This window comes from Salmo salar, chromosome ssa03, assembly GCF_905237065.1.
Source record: "Salmo salar chromosome ssa03, Ssal_v3.1, whole genome shotgun sequence".
NCBI lineage: Eukaryota > Metazoa > Chordata > Actinopteri > Salmoniformes > Salmonidae > Salmo > Salmo salar.
The window spans coordinates 53,760,382-53,786,803 of record NC_059444.1 but is presented as its reverse complement, the minus strand read 5'-3'; the positions used below and the strand labels follow the sequence as shown (position 1 = coordinate 53,786,803).

General features: G+C 43.9%; 1 protein-coding gene across 1 annotated transcript; it reads left to right on the top strand.

The window, feature by feature from the left end:
* Positions 1-82: 82 nt before the first annotated feature.
* LOC106600914 (endoplasmic reticulum transmembrane helix translocase) lies at positions 83-25,457 on the top strand. Its single transcript, XM_014192692.2, has 25 exons — positions 83-673; positions 904-993; positions 1,289-1,552; positions 1,900-2,055; positions 4,739-4,808; positions 11,991-12,097; positions 13,396-13,525; positions 13,811-13,866; positions 14,002-14,128; positions 15,475-15,612; positions 15,781-15,901; positions 16,223-16,380; positions 16,513-16,688; positions 16,896-17,006; positions 18,171-18,296; positions 18,532-18,640; positions 19,131-19,324; positions 20,137-20,233; positions 20,463-20,653; positions 20,799-20,913; positions 21,298-21,494; positions 22,227-22,369; positions 22,552-22,663; positions 22,915-23,058; positions 24,216-25,457. The coding sequence occupies exons 1-25, from the start codon at positions 323-325 to the stop codon at positions 24,324-24,326; spliced, it is 3,594 nt and encodes a 1,197-aa protein (XP_014048167.1). The 5' UTR covers positions 83-322; the 3' UTR covers positions 24,327-25,457.
* The last annotated feature ends 965 nt before the right edge of the window (positions 25,458-26,422 follow it).

Here is a 26,422-nt window from a genome sequence, read left to right as displayed (position 1 = left end):
TTGTTAACCATTGCTTTGAAAATGTTCCTTTTAAGATGCACTTGATTTAGGATATTTGATGTCAAACAAATGTGATCAAATCGGCATCTCTCTCGGCAGGAAGTAACCACACGACAGCAAAAAGATTACGTGTCCTTACGCGGTTGCGTACGCGGAAGCAGCTGTGAGAACGAGCCGATACAGAAAACTGGACCTGACACCGGAATAAAACAACTATATTGAACTGCCTTACCACAGACACTAATAACTAGTGGGAGGTGGAGGAAAGAGAGGGCCCGGAGAGAGAGGGACGAAAATTAACGGGGCTACGAAACAGGGGAATATGAAACCGGGGAATGTGGTTGCGGGGGACGGGATTCCGGGACCGGGGGACCTGCAAATGGCCCCCTCTATGAACAACCACAGCCAGCATGACAGCGCCGAGACTGACGACGAGAACGTTAGCTCGGTGTCGATGTACCGGCGCAGGCCCCGGCTATTTCACGGCACGGTTCTACCTTTTATAGCCGTGCTGTACCCTGGCTGGTTGTACTTGTGGCTCGTAGTATACGGTACTTCCGAGTACCCAGAAGCAGGCCTACTAGCTCTCGCCGCCATCGGGATCGCTCACGTCCTCACAGCGCTCTCCGGTTATTGGTCCGTGCACGCGCACTGTTGGCTCACCTGCGCCAAGGTAAAGTGGATGGATCGTCTGCGGTTGTTTTGGAATTAGCTGTTGGAGATTGTGAACCAACACTGCCCAATTTAACTTGTGATCACTCTAGTCAGCATTATTTTATGCTCTACACAAGGACATTTTCAAATTATGTGTAATGTATTTGTGTTACTTGTTCAGAAAGTTTTGACCTGATTATATGGCTGTGTCTTGTCAGATTGAGTATGTGAATTGACGTGTATTAACAGGAGCCAGACCCAGACAAGGCCACCCTGGCTAAGGTTATACCCACCCCCAACAATGGTTCTGCTGAGCTGGTACCACTACAGAGAGAATGGGTGAGTTTGCCTTGTTTCCTGTCCTACACCTTGTTTACTTAAACAATGGTTGCGCTCAATGGGGAGAAAACATTTGTAACTGTTGCAAAACGTTTTGCTACGGTGTGCCGTGCTGAACATGACTCAGGTATACTGGTTAAAACTTGTGGGAAATGCATGGTGTCAGAATGGTCCTCTCTTAACATCTCTATGCTAGTCAGTTATACTGCTTTTTGGATGGCATATTTTTTGTGTGTGTTTTAATTCATGTACTCACTCGCTCTCTATCTCTCTGTCTCTCCTGCTCTCTCTTCAGGATGAGAACGGCGAGGGAATCCTTTCCTTTGAGTTCCAGAAGATCTGCTACATCTTCGACAGTAAGGAGAGGAAGTGTTTCCTCCCCGTGTCGTTCCCCGTCCGACAGCCAATGGGCTTCTTCCAGGCCTGGCGAGGCTACCAGGAGGAGACAGACCTGCATGCCGCCGAGAAGCGCTATGGGACCAACCGCGCTGAGATGGTGGTGCCGGACTTCCTGGAGCTCTTCAGGGAGAGAGCCACCGCTCCCTTCTTTGTCTTCCAGGTGTGTGTGCGCATGCGCACGCACGCGCGTATTTGCGTGTCGTTTTGTCAAGTAGTAATGTGACACGTAGTAAAATCCCTCTCTAGTCTCTTTCTTTAATTTTCTATATTGAACTCTTTAAGGGCATGGTGGGGATAGAATTGACTCAATAGTTAATACCCTTTTCATACTATCTTGCTGACCTGAAACGTACTGCACTAGCTCTGATATTTTCTTTTCACATGGTCCTTTCCAGTACCGTTCTAGCAACTATGGTGGATGGCCGATGCATCAACCAGGCCAGCACAGTACCACTCGGCTTGGCTCAACATTTGTACAGATGGATGCTCTCTCTCCCCCCTCCTCAGGTGTTCTGTGTGGGTCTGTGGTGTCTGGATGAGTACTGGTACTACAGCGTGTTCACTCTCTTCATGCTGGTGGCCTTCGAAGCCTCTCTGGTACAACAGCAGATGAGGAACATGTCTGAGATACGACGCATGGGGAACAAACCGTACATGATCCAGGTGAACTACTGTTTCTTTATCCGAATGATCATGTCGTTTTGATGTTTGATGATACGATACAAGCAAAGGCGCATGTTCTTGCTCAAGTGCAGATCATCAAATTCTCCCCAGAGCCTTGCTATTGTAGTTGTAGAATGAAGGCCCTGACTCCCGCTATATACTAGCATCAGACTCATTTACCCAGGGGTTCCCAACTTGTTTTTGGTTTAAGGCCCCATTTCATTATCAAAAATGTTTTGCGTCCCCACCATGTGTTAAAAAGAAGAAAAAAAAGGTACTGTAATCAACAGCCAATCTTTATTTATTTATTTATTTATTTGTGTCTATGGCAAATCAGTATGGCAGTACTTCAATCAGAAGGAAGTATGGTTTGAAGTGACTGAAATGCATCAGAAAGGTATTGGGAAGTTCAGAAAAATCATCGGCCAATAATTGTGTATGATCTTCTGTGTAGAAAAGAACACCATCATTGCTTTCAATTATGACATTCTTTTCCCCCCAGTCTGATTTGGTGCCTGGTTCTGTCTACTCTGTTCTAAAGAATTATGCTTGTGTGCGTGGTAGAGGGAAACGGGAGACACATACTTGTTGCTGAGAGTCTTAGCCGGCAGGAATAGGGTCATAATAAATAGCCTATAGCTTACGTCGTTCCAAAGTTAGAGCTACGATTGGTGGAAATAGAAAGGGGGGATACCTAGTCAGTTGTACAACTGAAAGCATTCAACTGAAATGTGTCTTCCGCATTTAACCCAACCCCTCTGAGTCAGAGGTGCGGGGGGGCTGGCTTTATCGACATCAGCGTCATTGGCGCCCGGGGAACAGTGAGTTAACTGCCTTGATCAGGGGCGGAACGACAGATTTTTACCTTGTCAGCTCTGGGTTTCGATCCAGCAACCTTTCGGTTTCAACCTTTGGGTTACTGGCCCCACGCTCCTAACCCGCCAGGTTACCTGCCGCCCCTGTAGGAGTTTTGTGACCCCTAGTTTTGGAAATGCTGCATTAACCAAATGATCGATTTGATCTGGATTTATATAGATCTGTCCATGTCGTGTTCAGTAGGGCACACTGTGGAAAATGTTTTGAAACGGAAAAATGAACATCTTTGTGTGATCTTATTATTGAACAAGTGTAGCTAGCCTCTCTGGGCTAGGCGGGACGAATTCGTCCCACCTACGCAACAGCCAGTTGAATCCCGTGGCGCGATTTTCAAATACCTTAGAAATGCTATTACTTCAATTTCTCAAACATATGACTATTTTACAGCATTTTAAAGACAAGACTCTCGTTAATCTAACCACACTGTCCGATTTCAAAAAGGCTTTACAACGAAAGCAAAACATTAGATTATGTCAGCAGAGTACCCAGCCAGAAATAATCAGACACCCATTTTTCAAGCTAGCATATAATGTCACAAAAACTCAGAAGACAGCTAAATGCAGCACTAACCTTTGATGATCTTCATCAGATGACACACCTAGGACATTATGTTATACAATACATGCATGTTTTGTTCAATCAAGTTCATATTTATATCAAAAACCAGCTTTTTACATTAGCATGTGACGTTCAGAACTAGCATACCCCCCGCAAACCTCCGGTGAATTTACTAAATTACTCACGATAAATGTTCACAAAAAACATAACAATTATTTTAAGAATTATAGATACAGAACTCCTTTGTGCAATCGAGGTGTCCGATTTTAAAATAGCTTTTCGGTGAAAGCACATTTTGCAATATTCTCAGTAGATAGCCCAGCCATCACGGCTAGCCGTTTAGACACCCACCAAGTTTAGCCCTGACCAAAGTCAGATTTACTATTACAAAAGTTTGATTACCTTTGTTGTCTTCGTCAGAATGCACTCCCAGGACTGCTACTTCAATAACAAATGTTGGTTTGGTCCAAAATAATCCATCGTTATATCGAAATAGCGGCGTTTTGTTCGTGCGTTCCAGACACTATCCGAAATGGTAAATCAGGGTCACGAGCATGGCGCAATTCGTGACAAAAAAATTCTAAATATTCCATTACCGTACTTTGAAGCATGTCAACCGCTGTTTAAAATCCATTTTTATGCCATTTTTCTCGTAAAAAAGCGATAATATTCCGACCGGGAATCTGCGTTTCGGTAAACAGAGGAAAGAAAACAAAGCATTCGGTCGACGCGGGCACGCGCCTGAGTCTCACAGTACTGTAACCAGCCACTACCCAAACGCGCTACTTTTTTTCAGCCAGAGCCTGCAAAGCCACGATTCAGCTTTTTGCCGCCTTCTGAGAGCCCATGTGAGCCGTAGGAAGTGTCACGTAACAGCAGAGATCCTTTGTTTTGGATAGAGATGGCAAAGAAGGCCAAGAAATGGTCAGACAGGGTACTTCCTGTGCAGAATCTTCTCAGGTTTTGACCTGCCATTTGAGTTCTGTTATACTCACAGACACCATTCAAACAGTTTTAGAAACTTTGGAGTGTTTTCTATCCAAAGCCAATAATTATATGCATATTCTAGTTACTGGGCAGGAGTAGTAACCAGATTAAATCAGGTACGTTTTTTTATCCAGCCGTGTCAATACTGCCCCCTAGCCCTAACAGGCTAGTACCTCCCTGTTTTACTCGGTGTCAAAAAAAGCTTTCTCCCTACTGAACAGGCCCCTGATATTTACACGTTTGTGCCCATGTTTCCCAACAGGTTTACCGCAACAGGAAGTGGAGGCCTGTGTCAAGTGATGAACTAGTCCCCGGGGACATTGTCTCAATAGGTAAGGTTCCTGTCTGTTAACCCTTCTCGTTCAGGAGTATTTCCTTAATCTAGAACCAGGCACTTTCTCAAATCATCTTTCCTCAATTTCACGCATCTTATATCCTCGCTCCTTTTTAAAATACATTGGAGAAAAGGGGGAGGGACCTTGGACTTTGTCCTCGAATACTGTTGAGGAGATGAGATGTGAGGAATCGTGGAGAGCCTAATTGAGATAGAGCCCCAGCCAGTTTGACACAGTGTGCGTATATCTTTGTCTTCCCCCCCCCAGGACGCTCACCCCAGGAGAATTTAGTTCCTTATTTCCTCTGTCCACAGCCAGTCAAAATCAAATCAAGTTTTATTTTTCACATGCTTCGTAGACAACAGGTGTCGACTAAGAATGAAATTCTTACTTACAGGTCCATTTCCAACAATGCAGATAAATAATATATATATTATTATTTTTTGTTCTTTTACCCCTTTTTTCTCCCCAATTTTGTGATTTCCAATTATTAGTTAGTCTAGTCCCATCGCTGCAACTCCCCTACTGACTTGGGAGAGGCGAAGGTCGAGAGTCATGTGTCCTCCAAAAACACGACCCTGCCAAGCCGCTCTGCTTCTTGACACACTGCTCACTTAACCCGGAAGCCAGCCGCACCAATATGTCGGAGGAAACACCATCCAGCTGGCAACCGAAGTCAGCTCATGCGCAGCCTCATGGGTCTCCCGGTCACAGCCGGCTGTGACACAGCCTGTGATCGAACCCTGGTCTGTAGTGACTCCTCAAGCACAGCGATGCGTTACCTTAGACCGCTACGCCACTCGGGAGGCCCCAACAATGCAGAGTTAAAGATAAGATACAAAATTGTAAAATATAAATATCGATAAGAGGAAGAAATACACAGTGAATAACGAATAAAAATAAAGAGTAAAAATAACATGGCTATATATAGGGAGTACAAAATAAAATGTGTATATATACAGGGAGTATCAGTACCAAGTCGATGTGCAGGGTTACTAGGTAATTGAGGTAGCTATGTACTGTACATCTACAGTGCATTCGGAAAGTATTCAAACCCCTTGACTTTTTCTATATTTTGTTATGTTACAGATTTATTCTAAAATTGATAAAATAGATTTTTCCCCTAATCAATCTACACACAATACTCCATAATGACAAAGCAAAAATGTTTTTTTATTTTATTTATTTGCTAATTTATAAATAATATAAAACTGAAATCACATTTACATAAGTATTCAGACCCTTTACGCAATACTTTGTTGAAGCACCTTTGGCAGCGATTACAGCCTCGTCTTCTTGGGTATGACGCTACAAGCTTGGCACACTTGTATTAGGGGAGTTTCTCCCATTCTTCTCTGCAGATCCTCTCAAGCTCTTTCAGGTTGGATGGGGAGTGTCGCTGTACAGCTATTTTCAGGTCTTTCTAGAGATGTTCGATCGGGTACAGGTCCGGGCTTTGGCTGGGCCACTCAAGGACATTCAGTGACTTGTCCCGAAGCCACTCCTGCTTTGTTTTGGCTGTGTGCTTCGGGTCATTGTCCTGTTGGAAAGTGAACCTTCACCCCAGTCTGAGGTTCTGTGCGCTCAGGAGCATGTTTTCATCAAGGATCTCTCTGTACTTTGCTCCGTTCATCTTGCCCTCGTTCCTGACTAGTTTCCCAGTCCCTGCCGCTGAAAAACATCCCCACAGTATGATGCTGCCACCAACATGCTTCACTGTAGGGATGGTGCCAGGTTCTTTCCAGATGTGACGCTTGACATTCAGGCCAAAGAGTTCAATCTTGGTTTCATCACACCAGAGAATATTGTTTCTCATGGTCTGAGAGTCTTTTAGTTGCCTTTTGACAAACTCCAAGCGCGCTGTCATCTGGCCTTTACTGAGGAGTGGCTTCCGTCTGGCCACTCTACAATAAAGGCCTGATTTGTGGAGTGCTGCAGAGATGGTTGTTCTTCTGGAAGGTTCTCCCATCTCCACAGACGAACTCTGGAGTTCTTTAGAGTGACCATTGGGTTCTTGGTCACCTTCCTGACCAAGGCCCTTCTCGCCCTGTTTCTCGCCCTGTTTCTCAGTTTGTCCGGGCGGCAAACTCTGGGAAGAGTCTTGGTGGTTCCAAACTTCTTCCATTTAAGAATTATAGAGACCACTGTGTTCTTGCTGACCTTCAATGTTTTGGTACCCTTCCTGTCTCGGAGCTCTACGGACAATTCCTTTGACCTCATGACTTGGTTTTTGCTCTGATATGTACTGTCAACTGTGGGACCTTATATAAACAGGTGTGTGCCTTTCCAAATCATGTCCAATCAATTGAATTTACCACAAGTGGACTCTAATCAAGTTGTAGAAACATCTCAAGGATGATCAATGGAAACAGAATGCACCTGAACTCAATTTCGAGTCTCATAGCAAAGAGTCTGAATACTTACGTAAATAAGGTATTTCTGTTTTCTTTATTTTTAATACATTTGCAAAAATGTCTAAACCTGTTTTCGCTTTGTCATTATGTGGTGTTAGGTTCTACATGAACCTAGTAAAAGTCATGGATGATTAGTAAAGCTTAAACAAAGTTTATTCACCCATTGGTTCATACAGCGCTAGTTTACATATACCTTAGCCAAAGTTTACATACACCTTAGCCAAATACATTTAAACTCAGTTTTTCACAATTCCTGACATTTAATCCTAGTAAAAATTGTCTGTCTTCGGTCAGTTAGGATCACCACTTTATTTTAAGAATGTGAAATGTCAAAAAATAGTAGCAGAGAGAATGAATTATTTCAGCTTTTATTTCGTTCATCACATTCCCAGTGGGTCAGAAGTTTACATACTAATTGAGTGTATTTGGTAGCATTGCCTTTAAAATTGTTGACCTTGGGTCAAACATTTCGGGTAGCCTTCCACAAGCTTCCCACAATAAGTTGGGTGAATTTTGGCCCATTCCTCCTGACAGAACTGGTGTAACTGAGTCAGGTTTGTAGGCCTCCTTGCTCGCACACGCTTTTTCAGTTCTGCCCACAAATTTTCTATAGAATTGAGGTCAGGGCTTTGATGGCCACTCCAATACCTTGACTTTGTTGTTCTTAAGCCATTTTGCCACAACTTTGGAAGTATGCTTGGGGTCATTGTTCATTTGGAAGACCCATTTGCGACCAAGCTTTAACTTCCTGACTGATGTCTTGAGATGCTGCTTCAATATATCCACATAATTTTCCTCCTCATGATGCCATCTATTTTGTGAAGTGCACCAGTCCCTCCTGCAGCAAAGCACCCCCACAACATGATGCTGCCACCACCGTGCTTCACGGTTGGGATGGTGGTGTTCGGCTTGTAAGCCTCTCCCTTTTTCCTCCAAACATAACGATGGTCATTATGGCCAAACAGTTCTATTTTTGTTTCATCAGACCAGAGGACATTTCTCCAAAAAGTACGATCTTTGTCCCCATGTGCAGTTGCAAACCATAGTCTGGCTTTTTTATGGCGGTTTTGGAGCAGTGGCTTCTTCCTTGCTGAGCGGCCTTTCAGGTTATGTCAATACAGGAGTCGTTTTACTGTGGATATAGATATTGTCGTACCTGTTTCCTCCAGCATCTTCACAAGGTCCTTTGCTGTTGTTCTGGGATTGATTTGTACTTTTCGCACCAAAGTACGTTCATCTCTAGGAGACAGAACGCGTCTCCTTCCTGAGCGGTATGACGGCTGCGTGGTCCCATGGTGTTTATACTTGCGTACTATTGTTTGTGCAGATGAACGTGGTACCTTCAGGCATTTGGAAATTGCTCCCAAGGATGAACCAGACTTGTGGGGGTCTACAATTTGTTTTCTGAGGTCTTGGCTGATTTCTTTTGATTTTTCCCATGATGTCAAGCAAAGAGGCACTGAGTTTGAAGTTAGACCTTGAAGTGCATCCAGAGGTACACCTCCAATTGACTCAAATAATGTCAATCAGCCGATCAGAAGCTTCTAAAGCCATGACATAATTTTCTGGAATTTTCCAAGCTATTTAAAGACACAGTAAACTTCTGACCCACTGGAATTGTGATACAGTAAATTATAAATGAAATAATCAGTCTGTAAACATTTTTTGGAAAAATTACTTGTGTCATGCACAAAGTAGATGTCCTAACCGACTTGCCAAAAACTATAGTTTGTTAACAAGAAATTTGTGGAGTGGTTGAAAAACTAGTTTTAATGTTTCCAAACTAAGTGTATGTAAACTTCTGACTTCAACTGTATGTATATACCCCAATTTGGGTGGTGTCCTCCTTCTCTCTAAACATGACATCTTCATTGCTAGTCAAGAAAGTAAGTGTTGCGGGCCATAAACTGTTCCTTCTCCCTTAATGTTACCTGACCTCGGCCCCCTTCCTCACTAAACCACATCTCTCCACCCTTATCAGTGCCTTAACCATTAACTTCTGGTGTAGAAACTAGATTATGGCACTCAATATTTCAATAGGATACCTGATAATAAACAATATTTCAAGTTTATAGTCAGAACTCATCAGAGGATTTTTTAAAAATGTAATCCATTTTAGAAGAAGGCTGTAACGTAACAAAATGTGGAAAAAGTTAAGGGGTCTGAACTTTCCCAATGTACTGTAAACAGGGGTAAATTGACTAGGCAACAAGATAGATAATAGACAGTAGTAGCAGCAGCGTACACTACCGGTCAAACGTTTTAGAACACCTACTCATTCAAGGTTTTTTCTTTATTTTTACTATTTTCAACGTTGTTGAATAATAGTGAAGACATCAAAACTATGAAATAACACATATGGAATCATGTAGTAACCAAAAAACTGTTAAACAAATCAAAATATATTTGAGATTCTTCAAATAGCCACCCTTTGCTTTGATGACATTTTTGCACACTCTTGGCATTCTCTCAAACAGCTTCATGAGGTAGTCACCTCGAAGGCATTTCAATTATCAAGTGTGCCTTGTTAAAAGTTATTTTGTGGAATGACTTTCCTTCTTAATGCGTTTGAGCCAATCAGTTGTGCTGTGACAAGGAAGGGATGGTATACAGAAGATAGCCCTATTTGGTAAAAGACCAGGTCCATATGGTAAGAACAGCTCAATTAAGCAAAGAGAAACAACAGTCCATTATTGCTTTGACTTGAAGGTTAGTCAATATGGAACATTTCAAAAACTTTGAAAGTTTCTTCCAGTGCGGTCTCAATAACCATCAAGCACTATGACGATACTGGCTCTTACGAGGACCACCACAGGAATGGAAGACCCAGAATTACCTCTGCTGCAGAGAATAAGTTCATTAGAGTCACCAGCCTCAGAAATTACAGCCCAAATAAATGCTTCACAGAGTTCAAGTAACAGACACATCTCAACATCAACTGTTCAGAGGAGACTGTGTGAGTAAGGCCTTCATGGTCGAATTGCTGCAGTGAAACCACTACTAAAGGACACTAATAAGAAGAGACTTGCTTGGGCCGAGAAACACAGTGGAAATTTGTCCTTAGGTCTGGAGTCCAAATTGGAGATTTTTGGTTCCAACCGCCGTGTCTTTGTGAGAAGCGGTGTGGGTGAACAGATGATCTCCGCTTGTGTATTTCCCACCTTAAAGCATGGAGGAGGAGGTGTGATGGTGTGGGGGTGCTTTGCTGGTGACACTGTTGGTGATTTATATAGAATTCTGGTTTGGGCTTAGTGGGACTATCATTTGTTTTTAAACAGGACAATGACCCAACACACCTCCAGGCTGTGTAAGGGATATTTTACCAAGAAGGAGAGTGATGGAGTGCTGCATCAGATGACCTGTTCTCCACAATCCCCCGACCTCAACCAAATTGAGAGGGTTTGGGATGAGTCGGACTGCAGAGTGAAGGAAAAGCAGCCAACAAGTGCTCAGAATTTGTGGGAACTCCTTCAAGACTGTTGGAAAAGCATTCCAGGTGAAGCTGGCTGAGAGAATGCCAAGAGTGCGCAAAGCTGTCATCAAGGCAAAGGGTGGCTACTTTGAAGAATATAAAATATACTTTTTTGGTTACCACATGATCCCATATGTGTTATTTCATAGTTTTTATGTCTTCACTATTATCCTACATTGTAGAAACATAGTAGAAAAGTCATTGTTCTAAAACTTTTGACCAGTAGTGTATTTGAGTTTGAAAGTATGTGTGTTTGGGCATATGTTGTGGGTATGTGTGTGGTTAGAGTCCAGTGTGTGTGCGTGAGATAGTGCAAAAAAGGGTCAATGCAGGTAGTCCGGCTAGCCATTTGATTAACTGTAACAGTCTTGTTCAGAAGTCATGGTTTGGGAGTAGAAGCTTTCCAGGGTCCTGTTATTTATAGACTTGGTGCATTGGTACCGCTTGCTGTGCGGTTGCAGAGAGAACAGTCTATGGCTTAAATTTTTGAATTTTTTTTGGGCCTTCCTCTGACAACGCCTGGTATAGAGGTCCTGGATGGCAGGGAGCTTGGCCCCAGTGATGTATTGGGACATACGCACTACCCTCTGTAGAGCCTTGCAGTCTGATGCCAAGCAGTTGCCATACCAAGCAGTGATCCAGCCAGTCAAGATGCTCTCGATCGTGCAGCTGTAGAACTTTTTGTGGATCTGAGGGCCCATGCCAAATCTTTTCAGCCTTCTGAGGGGAATGAGGCATTGTCGTGCACCCTTCACGAATGTGTTGTTGTTTGGACCATGATAGATCCTTATTGATGTGGACAGAGAGGAATTCTCGACACGCTCTACTACAGCCTCATCGATGTGAATGGGGGCGTGCTTGGCCCTCCGTTTCCTGTAGTCCACTCCTTTTGTCTTACTGACGTTGACGGAGAGATTGTTGTCCTGGCAACCCACTACCAGGTCTCTAACCTCCCTGTAGTCTGTCTCATCATCGTCGGTGATCAAGCATACCACCGTCGGGTCGTCGGCAAACTTAATGGGTGAACAGGCAGTACATGAGGGGACTAAGCATGCACCCCTGAGGGGCCCCCATGTTGAGGGTCAGCGTGGCGGATGTGTTGTCGCTTACCCTCACCACCTGGGGGCGGCCCGTCAGGAAGTGCAGGAGCCAGTATTCCAGTTGCAGTGGTAGGTGTAGTCTAGGGACCTTAGCTTAGTGATGAGCTTCTATGGTGCTGAACTCTGAGCTGTAGTCAATGAATATCATTCTCTTGGTTTGGCACAGTATATATGTCTTTCTCTTCCCCCACAGGCCGCTCGCCCCAGGAGAACTTGGTTCCATGTGACGTGCTGCTGCTAAGAGGGCGCTGCATCGTGGACGAGGCCATGCTGACGGGAGAGTCAGTTCCTCAGATGAAGGTTAGACAGACGGGAAGCCTGTCCTATACTAGACTAGATAACAACCATGCAAAACAATGCAGTCTATCTGGACAATATACAGTGCCTTCGGAAAGTATTCAGACCACTTGACTTTTTCCACATTTTGTTGTGTTACAGCCTCATTCTAAAATTGAATATACCATTTGCATAAGTATTCAGACCCTTTACTCAGTACTTTGTTGAAGCACCTTTTGGCAGCGATTACAGCATCGAGTCTTCTTGGGTATGATACTACAAGCTTGGCACACCTGTATTTGGGGATTTTCTCCCATTCTTCTCTGCTGATCCTCTCAAGCTCTGTCAGGTTGAATGGGGAGTGTTGCTGCACAGCTATCTATTTTCAGGTCTCTCCAGAGATGTTCGATTGGGTTCGAGCCAGGCTCTTGCTGAGCCACTCAACGACATTCAGAGACTTGTCCCGAAGCCACTCCTGCGTTGTCTTGGCAGTGTGCTTGGAATCGTTGTCCTGTTGGAAGGTGAACCTTCACCCCAGTCTGAGGTCCTGAGCGCTCTGGAGCATGTTTTCATCAAGGATCTCTCTGTACTTTGCTCCGTTCATCTTTCCCTCGATCCTGACTAGTCTCACAGTCCATGCCGCTGAAAAACATCCCCATAGCATGATGCTGCCACCACCATGCTTCACCGTAGGGATGGTGCCAGGTTTCCTTCAGACGTGACATTTCAGTTTCTCCCATCTCCATAGAGGAACTCTGGAGCTCTGTCAGAGTGACCATCGGGTTCTTGGGCACCTCCCTTACCAAGGCCATTCTACCCCAATTGCTCAGTTTGGCCGGGTGGCCGGCTCTAGGACGAGTCTTGGTGGTTACAAACGTCTTCCATTTAAGAATGATGGAGGCCACTGTGTTCTTGGGGTCCTTCAATACTGCAGAAATGTTTTGGTACCCTTCTCCAAATCGGTGCCTCGACACAATCCTGTCTCTGAGGTCTACGGACAATTCCTTCGACCACATGGCTTGGTTTTTTTCTCTGATATGCACTGTCAACTGTGGGACCTTTTTATATAGACAGGTGTGTGCCTTTCCAAATCATGTCCAATCAATTGACTCCAATTAAGTTGTAGAAACATCTCAATGATGATCACTGTAGATTGCCAACACAATGGGAATGTTACTATAGATCATTCACAAAGACTTCATAAGCATAGAATATCATAGATGCTTCACAATTGATCAAAATCATAAGCTTAGAAATCATAGGCTCCATTAATCCTTAAAAGTTGTGTTTTAACTTGAAGTTTTACCATGTTGTGTGTTTAGGAGCCAGTGGAGGATCTGGACCCAGCGAGGGTACTTGACCTTCAGGGTGATGCCCGCCTCCACATAATCTCTGGTGGGACCAAGGTGGTGCAGCACAGCCCCCCGCTCCGTGCCACTGTAGGACTCAAACGTCAGTTCCTACCTACTATGCAGTATATTATTCACTTGTCGTAAGGCAGAAACGTCCAGCATTTTTCTTCTCACTTTGAGTTAACAATTGTAATTGTATTGCGCTTTCAATCTACATTTTGTTATCACTTATTAATATAAAAAAATCAACATTTTAGATACACTTTGTCATCTCCCTCGGCCTCAGAATAGATGGATTGAATGTGCCCTCAGTGATTGTATCTATCTTGTCTTACTTAGAGCAAATCATAATAGTTTGTTTTTCTTCTTTTACATTTTTCTGCAGCTGTGGACAATGGCTGTGTGGCTTATGTGTTGAGAACCGGATTCTATACCTCTCAGGTGAGGGGCTGCTGCTCTTGACTACCGAACTTGTCCAATAAGAACCGCTTGTTTTCATTTTCTGTTGCAAAATGTTTTGCTACGGTGTTCACTAATGAATACAACCCTGGTGTTGTTGACCATGCCTGTCTACAGGGTAAACTGCTGAGGACCATCTTGTTTGGAGTGAAGAGGGTGACAGCCAACAACTTAGAAACATTCATCTTCATCCTCTTCCTCCTGGTGTTCGCCATCGCTGCTGCTGGATATGTGTGGGTGGAAGGTGAGTAATCCAGTGATCAACGCAAATCAATCGCTCAAATTTATTTTATAAAGCGTTTTTTACGTCAGCGGTTGTCACAAAGTTCTTCACAGATACCCAGTCTAAAACCACATGGAACAAGCAATGCAGAAGTACAGTTGGTCCTACTTAGAACATTTCTCCATTATACAGTTTGTTTATATCTAGGCTGTAGTTTATTAGCCAAGACAGAATTTAAGGCGATATGTTTTTACTCACTAAGACATGAATGAACATTTTGACAGTCTTGCCAAAGGATCCTATTCATACTAAAAAAACATGACTAAAACACAAATTCCTCCCTTTAATAAAACGTAAGAAAACAAGTTGTTGAAATAGGCCCTGAGGTCAGGAGAGAGCAGCAGATTTTTCCTGACTACATGCAGTATAACTGTATATATTATTAATAATAATAACAATATATGCCATTTAGCAGATGCTTTTATCCAGTGTGCAAACATTTTATAAATGAACATACTGCATAGCTTTCTCTGTGAGTAACTACCACTTCTAGTTGTGTAACTGTCTCTGTGTGAGTAACTACTACTTCTAGTTGTGTAACTGTCTCTGTGTGAGTAACTACTACTTCTAGTTGTGTAACTGTCTCTGTGTGAGTAACTACTACTTCTAGTTGTGTAACTGTCTCTGTGTGAGTAACTACCACTTCTAGTTGTGTAACTGTCTCTGTGTGAGTAACTACTACTTCTAGTTGTGTAACTCTCTCTGTGTGAGTAACTACTACTTCTAGTTGTGTAACTGTCTCTGTGTGAGTAACTACTACTTCTAGTTGTGTAACTGTCTCTGTGTGAGTAACTACCACTTCTAGTTGTGTAACTGTCTCTGTGTGAGTAACTACTACTTCTAGTTGTGTAACTGTCTCTGTGTGAGTAACTACCACTTCTAGTTGTGTAACTGTCTCTGTGTGAGTAACTACTACTTCTAGTTGTGTAACTGTCTCTGTGTGAGTAACTACTACTTCTAGTTGTGTAACTGTCTCTGTGTGAGTAACTACTACTTCTAGTTGTGTAACTGTCTCTGTGTGAGTAACTACCACTTCTAGTTGTGTAACTGTCTCTGTGTGAGTAACTACTACTTCTAGTTGTGTAACTGTCTCTGTGTGAGTAACTACTACTTCTAGTTGTGTAACTGTCTCTGTGTGAGTAACTACTACTTCTAGTTGTGTAACTGTCTCTGTGTGAGTAACTACTACTTCTAGTTGTGTAACTGTCTCTGTGTGAGTAACTACCACTTCTAGTTGTGTAACTCTCTCTGTGTGAGTAACTACTACTTCTAGTTGTGTAACTGTCTGTGTGTTCTCTCCGCTGCAGGAACTAAGGACCCTAGCAGGAACCGGTATAAGTTGTTCCTGGAGTGTACTCTCATCCTGACCTCTGTGGTTCCACCTGAGCTCCCTATAGAATTGTCTCTGGCAGTCAACACATCCCTCATCGCTCTGGCCAAGCTCTGTGAGTCAACAGAGAGAGAGTGTGTGTGTGTTGGGGTGTTATGTGGATGTATCTGTTGTGAAAGTGGTTCTGGAAGTGGAATAGTAATGTTTGTAGTACTTAATGATGCTAGTTCTCCTCGCTGTTCTGCTATTTGCCTCACCCCTTTATTCCTTCTCCCTTTCATAGATGTGTTCTGCACTGAGCCCTTCAGGATCCCGTTTGCAGGCAAGGTGGAGGTGTGCTGCTTTGACAAGACAGGCACCTTGACCAGCGACCATCTGGTGGTGCGGGGGGTCGCAGGCCTCAGGTACACTCTCTTAGATTTTTCAGTGTGATACATTTCTTTGTTGCAATTTTTTCCAAAGATTGACTGGACCTGATAATATTAAGACGTTTTAAAGGGTTCTTAACGGCATCGTAATGCATCGTAACGGTCTGGGTTAAGTAAAGTGTCTACCAATGCCCTTATGCGCTGGTGTCATACTGTGAATCTTGTCCTATTGAGGAGTGACACGTAAAGAGCAACAGACATGTTTTTAGCATTATTTAATCATATTAAAATCTTTGGAAGAATATGAAGTACATTTTTACATTTGTTTGTTTGTAAACGTTTTCTAAACTTCTCCAGAGAAGGGAAAGAAGTGATTCCCGTGTCAGAGATCCCAGTGGAAACGCATCGGGTGATTGCTACGTGTCACTCACTGGTTACCCTTGACGACGGACAGCTGGTAGGCGACCCTCTGGAGAAGGCCATGCTCACTGCTGCTGACTGGACCCTCACTAAAGGTAGTGTGTGTGCACGCGCCCGTGTACCTCAGGATTTTTGCTCTGTCTCCTCTTTGTACACCAGTAGTGAAAGTGTGTGTGTCTATGTGTTTGCATCATATCTACCCTTCTGTCCCTCTCTGTGTGGTGTAGATGAAAAGGTGTTTGCTCGCGGTATAAAGACCCCAGGCCTGAAGATCCACCAGCGGTTCCACTTTGCCAGTGCTCTGAAGAGGATGTCTGTCCTGGCCTCCTATGAGAAACTGGGCTCCACTGACCTCTGCTATGTCTCCACTGTCAAAGGAGCTCCAGAGACACTCAGGGACATGGTCAATATCATAGAATGAAAATAGAACACTGACATTTGAATGTATCATTTAATATATATATTTTTTTATGGTCAATATAATACATGTCTAGTATAATATATGTCTACTCTACTACACTTCACATACAAGTACACAATCTCAGTGTTGAGTGAATACCTCATTGCTGCAGTCATTACCGTTGTTCTAACCGTTTGTTTGTTTCTGTAGTTCTCAGAGTGCCCAGACAGCTATGACCAGGTGCACAGGGAGATGTCCCGAGAAGGGGCCAGGGTTCTGGCCTTGGGCTACAGAGAGATCGGACACCTCAGCCACCAACAGGTAACTCTGCCTGTCCTGTCTAACTCGCCTACCTGTCCTATCTGTCTTTCTTAAACTTTTTGCAGCCAGGGATCCCTTTTGTGATAGCAAATTCATCAGGGACCCCCTCATAATCAGATCACAACTCAAGTGAGATAAAAGAAAACTAGCATACAATGAGTTTTACTATGACTTTGGCAGTGCATGGCTGGACGAACCAAGTCTTGGGCCCCGAAAGACCCTCTCCTCTTGGCATTGGAGAGAAAATGTTTGTTTTCAAGCAAATTTCCTGCAATTCTGCACATTTTGTCATGTGGCAGAGTTAATTGTTGTTGTTGCAGCTTCAAAGCTAATGTCCTGCAACTCGACGCATTTTTCCATGGGGCATTGCATTTTTCCATGGGGCAGAGAGAAAACGTTGCTGTTTTAAAGCTTAAATGACAGTGCACTTAAGAAGAAAAATAAATGAATTTACATTTTGGGGGATTAAAATAAGTATTGAGTTGAGAAATGGGTAGTTGGTGGAGTACTGTGGAGTACTCTGTGAGCCTCCCAGGCCCATGTTGCCCAGGGTTAAGAACATTGTAGATGAATAATATTACATTGTATTACACACTCAATACTTATTCCACGGATCACTTGGTTAAAATGTATTAAATATGTTGTTGTTAGTAATATAATTTTTAAATAAAATAAATGTTTTTTTAGGTACACCACCCGGTTCACGAAAATGGATCGCTATGTAAAGCAGGCAGACGGGCATCGAAGCATTAGTTACTGTTTGATTGAACGTTAGAATGGGCAAAACGAGTGACCTGAGCGACTTTGAGCGTGGTTTGATAGGCGGTGCCAGGCGCTCTGGATCCATTATCCATTACCTACTTGTCCTGTCTAACTCACCTACTTGTCCTGTCTAACTCACCTATCTGTCGTGTCCTGCTCTGTGTGAGGGGATGAGTTTCCCGACAGCCTCGTAGTTAACGTGGCATGCTATTTCAATACTCTCAACAACCCAGCCGCACAGCCGAGAGAGACGGTGAGGTAGTTCTGGGTCTTCGAGATAAAGTACCACGTTAGCTACAGGGCTTTCGTGAACCTCAGCCAAGTGGCTAGATGAGAGTGGCTCTCTTTTACAGCAGGGGTTGGTTGTTTGTGTGACTGGGTGCTTTGCGGCGGTCTGTACAGGTGCGGGAGGTGACTCGTGATGCTCTGGAGTGTCACCTGCAGTTTGCCGGCTTCATGGTCGTCTCGTGTCCCCTGAAGACCGACAGCAAAGCTGTCATCAAAGAGATCCAGGAGGCATCGCATCATGTGAGGAGGCGCTCTCAGAATACACACGCACGCTCACACACATTCGCACAGGCTCATTAGCAGGAAAAGACACGCACACACACACACACACACACACCGATACTGATAAGGATTCTGTTCCGATTACAATTATCAAAGTAATATCAGGCACATCCATGCACGCACTCACTCAGTCACGCACACACACACCACACACACACACACATAACCCTCCTCTCCTCCATCTCTCCTTCAGGTGGTGATGATAACAGGTGACAACCCTCTGACAGCGTGCCACGTGGCCAGAGAGCTCCACTTCATCCAGAAGGAACACACGCTCGTACTGCAGGCCAGACCCAACCAGGGTAGGGCACACTAAGAGCCAGTTTATGCTTGATCCGAAAACCGTCCTGTAGGTTTTTGCTCCAACCCTAATCTAGTGCACCTGATTCTAATAATTAGCTGGTTGATAAGCTGTATCAGGTTAGTTACAACTGGGGTTGGAGCGAAAGCAGACAGGACGGTAGCTCTCCACGAACATGGTTGGAGGGCTCTGTACTAGACTAATCTACAGACTAATGCATTGATGATATAGCCATATGATTGTTGTAATGAAGCGATCTATAGTGGACAGTGCATGTGTTGTAGACCTGGGTCAAATGCATATGTATTATACTTGAGCTGCACTTGATCTACTTCGCCCCATTATAATGGAATAAAATGCAAACCAAATCAAGCGTACCTTAAGTACTTGAGGCTATTTGAAATAATATGCATGTATTTAACCCAGGTGTAATATGTCGCTGTTTTAAGAATGCTCTATAATACGGTCACTTGTGGCGTTGTTCCTTCCAGGTGAGTGGCAGTGGGAGTCTATAGACGGCAGTGTGCGTGTTCCGCTGCCCCCGCCGTCCGTCCCCTCGTTGGTCGATCAGTATGATCTGTGTGTGACGGGGGAGGGGCTAACCAGACTGACCAGTGACACGCAGCTGCTCCATGCCCTCCTGCCCCATGTCCGGGTGTTCGCGCGGGTCAGCCCTAAACAGAAGGTCAGTCTTCTTGCCTCCTTGTAGACGTTATCTGTGTCAGAAATGGCACCCTATTCTTTTTTTTATTCTTTTACTTTTGACAAAAGTAGTGCGCTATGGGCCCTGGTCAAAAGTAGTGCGCTATGGTCAATTCTGTCTTGGTTGTTGTAATGAATTAATTAATTTATTAGATAATTAAAAGTAGGCTACATTTACTCTGATTGTACAAAACATGATGAACACCTGCTCTTTCCATGACATAGACTGACCAGGTGAATCCAGGTGAAAGCTATGATCTCTTATTGATGTCACTTGTTAAATCCACTTCAATCAGTGTAGATGAAGGGGAGGAGACCAGTTAAAGAAGGATTTTTAAGCCTTGAGACAATTGAGACATGGGTTGTGTATGTGTGCCATTGAGAGGGTGAATGGGCAAGACAAAATAGTGACGTGCCTTTGAACAGGGTATGGTAGTAGGTGGCGCCAGGCGCACTGGTTTGTGTCAAGAACTGCAACGCTGCTGGGGTTTTCACGCTCAACAGTTTCCTGTGTGTATCAAGAATGGTCCACCGTCCAAAGGACATCCAGCCAACCTGTCATAACTTTGGGAAGCATTGGAGTCAACAGGGGCCAGCATCCCTGTGGAACGCTTTCGAGTCCATGCCCTGAGGAATTGAAGCTTTTCTGAGGGCAACTCAACATTAGGAAGATGTTCTTCGTGTTTTGTACACTCGGTGTACAACCAACACACTCAAGAACTGCCGGTACATTTTGAGGCTAGTTTTATGCTGTGTCGTTTTGTGCTAAATGTGTATATTGTTATTGTGTTCCAGGAGTTTGTAATCACTAGTCTTAAAGGATTGGGCTATACAACGTTGATGTGCGGAGACGGGACCAATGACGTCGGAGCACTCAAACACGCCCATATCGGTGAGGTCACTTGACATGTCACTCAAAGCTGTGCACAATATTCCGCAACGTTAACGCACACACCTGTCTTAGACCATGACACTTTCAATTCAACCTTTATTGTCTCAGTAGGCAAATGTATGCCATCCTCTTATCATAAACAATGTCACATTATGGGAATCATTTTGTGTCCATTCTGTCTCTCTCCCCCTACCCTCTCAACCTTCCCTCCCCCTTTCCCCCCCATCAGGTGTGGCTCTGTTGGCGAACGCCCCAGAGCGTATGCCTGAGAGGAGGAAGAGGGGCCGAGAGAAGGAGACCCCAGCAGCCGACTCCAGACCCTCCCTTCCTCCGGTCACCAGCTCAGGGGTCAAACTGACCTCCAGGGCAGCCAGGCAGAGGGTCATGGCCCAGAGAGAGGAGCAGCTAGCCGCGCAGAAGGTGGGTGTGTGTGTGTTGGGGTGTAGGGAGCGAGGGGGGGGTGTGTGTAGGGGTGTAGGGATGGAGGGGTGTGTGTGTGTTGGGGTGTAGGGAGGGAGGGGTGTTTGTGCGTGCTGTTAACCATTTGGTGTTTATTTTGTTGTAGGAGAGGATTAGTCAAGTCTTAAGGGAGCTGGAAGAAGATCAGATACAAGTAGTGAAACTGGGAGATGCCTCCATTGCTGCCCCCTTCACCTCCAAATTGTCCTCCATACAGTGCAGTGAGGAACACACACATAATCAACACACATTTTTTACACCCACACCGTATACAAACACAAATGAACACAAACACTCACTCACTCACTCACTCACTCACTCACTCACTCACTCACTCACTCACTCACTCACTCACTCACTCACTCACTCACTCACTCACTCACTGTCTCTCTCTCTCACTCACTGTCTCTCTCTCTCACTCACTGTCTCTCTCACTCACTGTCTCTCTCACTCACTGTCTCTCTCTCTCACTCACTGTCTCTCTCTCTCACTCACTGTCTCTCTCACTCACTGTCTCTCTCTCTCACTCACTGTCTCTCTTTCTCACTCACTTTCTCGCTCTCTCACTACATGATTATCATCTCATCATCTCTCCTCCTCCCCAGTCTGCCACGTGATAAAGCAGGGCCGCTGTACGCTGGTCACCACACTACAGATGTTTAAGATCCTGGCGCTGAACGCCCTGGTGCTGGCCTACAGCCAGTCTGTTCTCTACCTGGAGGGGGTCAAGTTCAGTGACTTCCAGGCCACCCTACAGGGCCTGCTATTGGCCGGCTGCTTCCTCTTCATCTCCAGGTCAAAGGTGAGAGGTCACATGGAGGGAAAAACACGGTAGTGCTTTCCCTTGATAGTTTTTCCTCCTTCAGTTCCTTGTGTCCTCTCCTTCCTGCCTCCTTCCCTGCCTCCTCAAAACGTCAGAGGGAAGCGTTCATTTTCCTTGAATCCTCTCCTCAGTTCCCGCAGATGTTTTTTTTTTTAGGAGAAAAGGACATTAGGAATCAAGGAAAGAGTATTGAGAAAGAACCAGTGTGTACTTACTACATGTATGACATGCATGTACTGTAGTTGTGATTGGTAGGAATCCATATTATTATGTAGCCCTAGTGCTAATAGGTGTAGTTTCAAGTTAAGCCTTTAACTCAACTTAGGGGGTTTTCACATGAAATTTGGTGCCCTGGTCCGTTTTCCTGGAGTGTTTGTGAGAATTCTACAAAATCAGTTTTGCTTTCACCAGACCTGAAAATAACCGTTTCAGGGTGCGATTAGCAAGACACACATTTTACATGACGTTAGCGAGCTAGCTAGTTTACAACAGGCAAAAGGTTCCACGCGACTCTTGATACTCTGGTCCTGGATCTTGGACCCGCTACAAACGCAGGTCCAGGATACGTTTTTAGCCAGGATTAATTTGTGTGTCAGACATGCTTTTATAGTGCGGCTCAGGGCACCAAACGCTCCAGGAAACGGATCATACAGGGGATATGTGAAAGCTCCCTTTTGAAGTTTTCATCCTATTTTCTCTTGTCCTGTCCAGCCCCTGAAGACTCTGTCTAAAGAGCGGCCCTTACCTAACATCTTCAACCTGTACACTGTTCTGACAGTGCTGCTGCAGTTTGCTGTTCACTTCTGTAGTCTGGTATACCTGTACAAAGGAGCACAGAGCAGAAGTCCTCCAAGGTACACATGCATGCATACACACACACACACTATAGATACCTACAGACTTGCTGATACTGTATTTGCTCCCACACAGTATTAACCATACATGTTCACCTTACAATAATTTACATGATCTTGTTTCCAACCTGTCCAAGTATCCCCTCTCTTAATCCTCTGTCTGTTGTCCTTTTACCTTTTAGGGCGGAGAGGTTTGCGGACCTGTACAAAGAGTTTGAGCCCAGTCTCATCAACAGCACTGTGTACATAATGTCTATGGCCATGCAGATGGCTACCTTTGCCATTAACTACAAGGTACTGCTCTTCCTCCTCCATATCTTAGATTTAATGAAGCCTTCATGATCCCTTTATAAGGCCTTTCTTTGCATATAAAAGATTTGTGAGGCTTTTATGTAGGTCTTATGAAGGCTTCATTAAGCCTACATAGGGGATACCTAATTGAAAATGTGGCCCATTTTCTATGCAATGAATAGACTCTTCAGTACTTATCCTAGCCATCGTTGAATAATACACGTGTATTCCACTAATACTGTGTGTTTTTCTAGGGTCATCCTTTCATGGAGTCTCTGAGAGAGAACAAACCGCTGCTGTGGAGTATTGCCCTGTCAGGTCTGGCCATCGTGGGCCTTCTCTCAGGGTCCTCGCCTGAATTCAACGAGCAGTTTGCTCTTGTAGATATACCAACAGAGGTCAGCATATATTATACAGATGTCGGATCTTAATTTGATCACTCTTTTGTCCCGGGAAAAATGTCCTGCTCATTAGGGAATTCAAATGAGCCTCGTGATTTATAGTAGTTATGTTCACTGAAAAGCCGCAGTTCTCTTTTTCTCCTTGCGGGGGCGGTCAAGTTTTTCAGACCAGTGGGGCTATATTTGTCCATGTTCTGTAGGCTAGCTGTTAGCCTATTCATTGTCACATATTGAAAGGTGTTAAAACCCATAATAGGCTACTGTTTGTTTCCCAGTCTATTGTTACTTGCTAGGTCTGTGCATGTTCTATGAATCAATTGAGCATACCTTGTATTACTTATCATTTTTATGTTGGACTTGTGCTCACAATCTAACTGTTATTTGTCCAATGATTTATTATTTCTTAAAGGTGGGGTAATCCCATTCCTTTTGTATTTGTTTTGCTTTTATTGAAGCGAGAGAACAGTGTTGGTAAGATTGTGGGGTTGTCATATGGAAGTGGGATGGATTTGAACCAATGCCAACTCTGGTATATATGTCCCGGGGTCAGTGGCTGTAGACGCTGGACCACACAGGCACTGAGGCCACCAATGATTTGATTCTGCCTATTTCTTACCTTGAACATATAATAAAACAATTGATTAAAAAATAAAATGATTTTCCCTAACGAAAAATACATATACCCCCTACAAATATGTCAATGTTTTATAATCCACATAAGAATTCACACGAGACGCGCTGTAGCCTGCGTATGCTACTTGAACTGGCACACAGTGGCCTTGCAGTCCAAGGTACATTGTAGGTACGCTATTGCATTGTATAGAAACACCGCTTCCAGCTGCCCCCTGGCGGCGATTCTACATATTTCTTCAAACATTCAACTCCTGCAGGATTATTTTCCTCCTGCAATGAAATGGGTCAAATCAAGATCCAACATCTGTACTTTCACACACATTTTGTGTGATTGTTGTGATGTATTGCTTTATAACTTGTTATAAGCATGTATGAATCTTTATAATGAATTAACTAAGTTTATAATAATATGTTTTGAAGTTCTCCTTTTAAGTCCAGGAATAGGCTTAATCTGTTCTGGGAAACCAGCGCAAAAGGACAAATAAATTATTATAACCTTTTATGTGTTTTCTGCCCTGCAGTTCAAGCTAGTCATCGCCCAGGTCCTGGTGGTTGACTTTGTCGCTGCCCTGTTGGTTGACCGCGTTCTGCAGTTCCTGCTGGGCAAAGGAACCCTGAGGCTGCCTTCCTGAATTGCCGTGCCAACAGCTGCCCTGAGCAACCCGCTGCCCTCAGCAACCAAACTGTAAAGGGAGAGGATTGAGGAGAATTGTGGAGGGAGGAAAAGATTGAAGGCTGATGTGTCGCACAAGACGGCTGAGGAGATGGACTAGGCATGTCAGGCAGACGCGCAGTACTGCTGCACCACACCCCTAAATGTTACCCCATCTCTGCTCTGTCCCTCTGTTCCCCCTCTTCACTAATGTATTTAAAATTCAATTTATTTTATGCTAGAGACAAACTTGGGCTCAAATGGTATTTTCTTCCTTTCGAATACTTTGAGCGTTTTGGTTGATCCTGCCAGGAGCTCCAGATAAGCAGGGTTTGCACTTTTGGGACTGTTCTGTTGCGCCTGGCAAGTTGAAACAAGTGCAGCTTAAGTATTTGAAAGAAAATAAATACTATTGGAACCCAGGTCTAGTTAGACTCCCCCTTCTCTTGCCTTCCCGTTCCCTCTCTCCATCCCTCCCTCTCACTGAAGGCCAAGAAGACAGCAGTATTGTGTGGCGTTAGAGATTGTGTGCCAGCCCATGTGAAATGCGCACACACACAACAGGGCGTTCTCCAAGAGAATTGCGAAGTGTTTGATTTTTTTTTTTCCCATTTTGTTTTCTCTTCTTCATTTTGTAAAAAGATAAAGCTCTTACAGACTTCTAAAAGACCAACAAATACAAGTGGTGCTTTTTTTTGTCAAGCGCTAATTTGTCATGTTCCATTTACCTATGCTGTGCACTGCCTACTATACCTACATAGGGGTTGAACATATATTTTTAAGGTGATGAGTGAGCTGCATACATTGTAACTGGAAGTCAAGTTGAGAGGCCACAAAAATAGCCTTCAGATCCTTTTGCTTGATGTTTGTGTTTGAGAGGACTTTAATTAAGTCCCGTGTGCCTCACTTGGTTGAGCATGGCACTTGCAATGCCAGGGTTGTGGGTTCGTTTCCCATAGGGGACCAGTATGAAAATGTATGCACTCACTACTGTAAGTCGCTCTGGATAAGAGCATCTGCTAAATGACTAAAATGTTAAATTGTCTGGTGCACCCTGGCTTGTTACACTGGCAATCTATTGTAACAGATTAAAGTCTAATAGTTGAGATTACTACACTGGCAACAGAGGTGGGATGATGTCATAATGACTGTGGTACGGGACACCCATAGACCTTATATATATATATATATATATATATACTGAACAAAAATATAAACGTAAAGTGTTGGTCACATGTTTCATGAGCTGAAATAAAAGATCCCAGAAATGTTCCATACGCACAAAAAGCTTATTTCTCTAAAATGTTGTGCACAAATTTGTTTACATCCCTGTTAGTGAGAATTTCTTCTTTGCCAAGATTATCCATCCACCTGACAGGTGTGGCATATCAAGAAGCTCATTAAACAGTATGATCATTGCACAGGTGCACCTTGTGCTGGGGACAAGAAAAAGCCACTAAAATGTGTAGTTTTGTCACATAACACAATTCCACAGATGTCTCGAGTTTTGAGGGAGCATGCAATTCGCATGGTGACTGCAGGAATGTCCACCAGAGCTGTTGCCAGAGAATTGAATGTTCATTTCTCTGCCATAAACTGCCTCCAATGTCGTTTTAGAGAATTTAGCAGTACGTCCAACCGGCCTCACAACCGCAGACCACATGTATGGCGTAGTGTGGGCGAGCGGTTTGCTGATGTCAATGTTGTGAACAGAGTTCCTCATGTTGGTGGTCGGGTCAGGGTATGGGCAGGCATAAGCTACGGACGACTAACAAGTGCATTTTATCTATGGCAATTTTAATGCACAGAGATACCGTGACGAGATCCTGAAGCCCATTCTGAGGCCCATTTTTTTTTTAGCAGATGTTATTGCAGGTGTAGCAAAATGCTTGTCTGCAAAGTTGCTTAGGAGCTAGAAGCAAAGCTTCCATGTCTGTCGGCGCCATCTTACTTTTTTAAATCTGTGACGAACAGATGCATATCTGTATTCCCAGTCATATTAAATCCATAAATTAGGGCTTAATTTATTTATTTCAAATAACTGATTTCCTTGTTGCGTTTATATTTGTGTTCAGT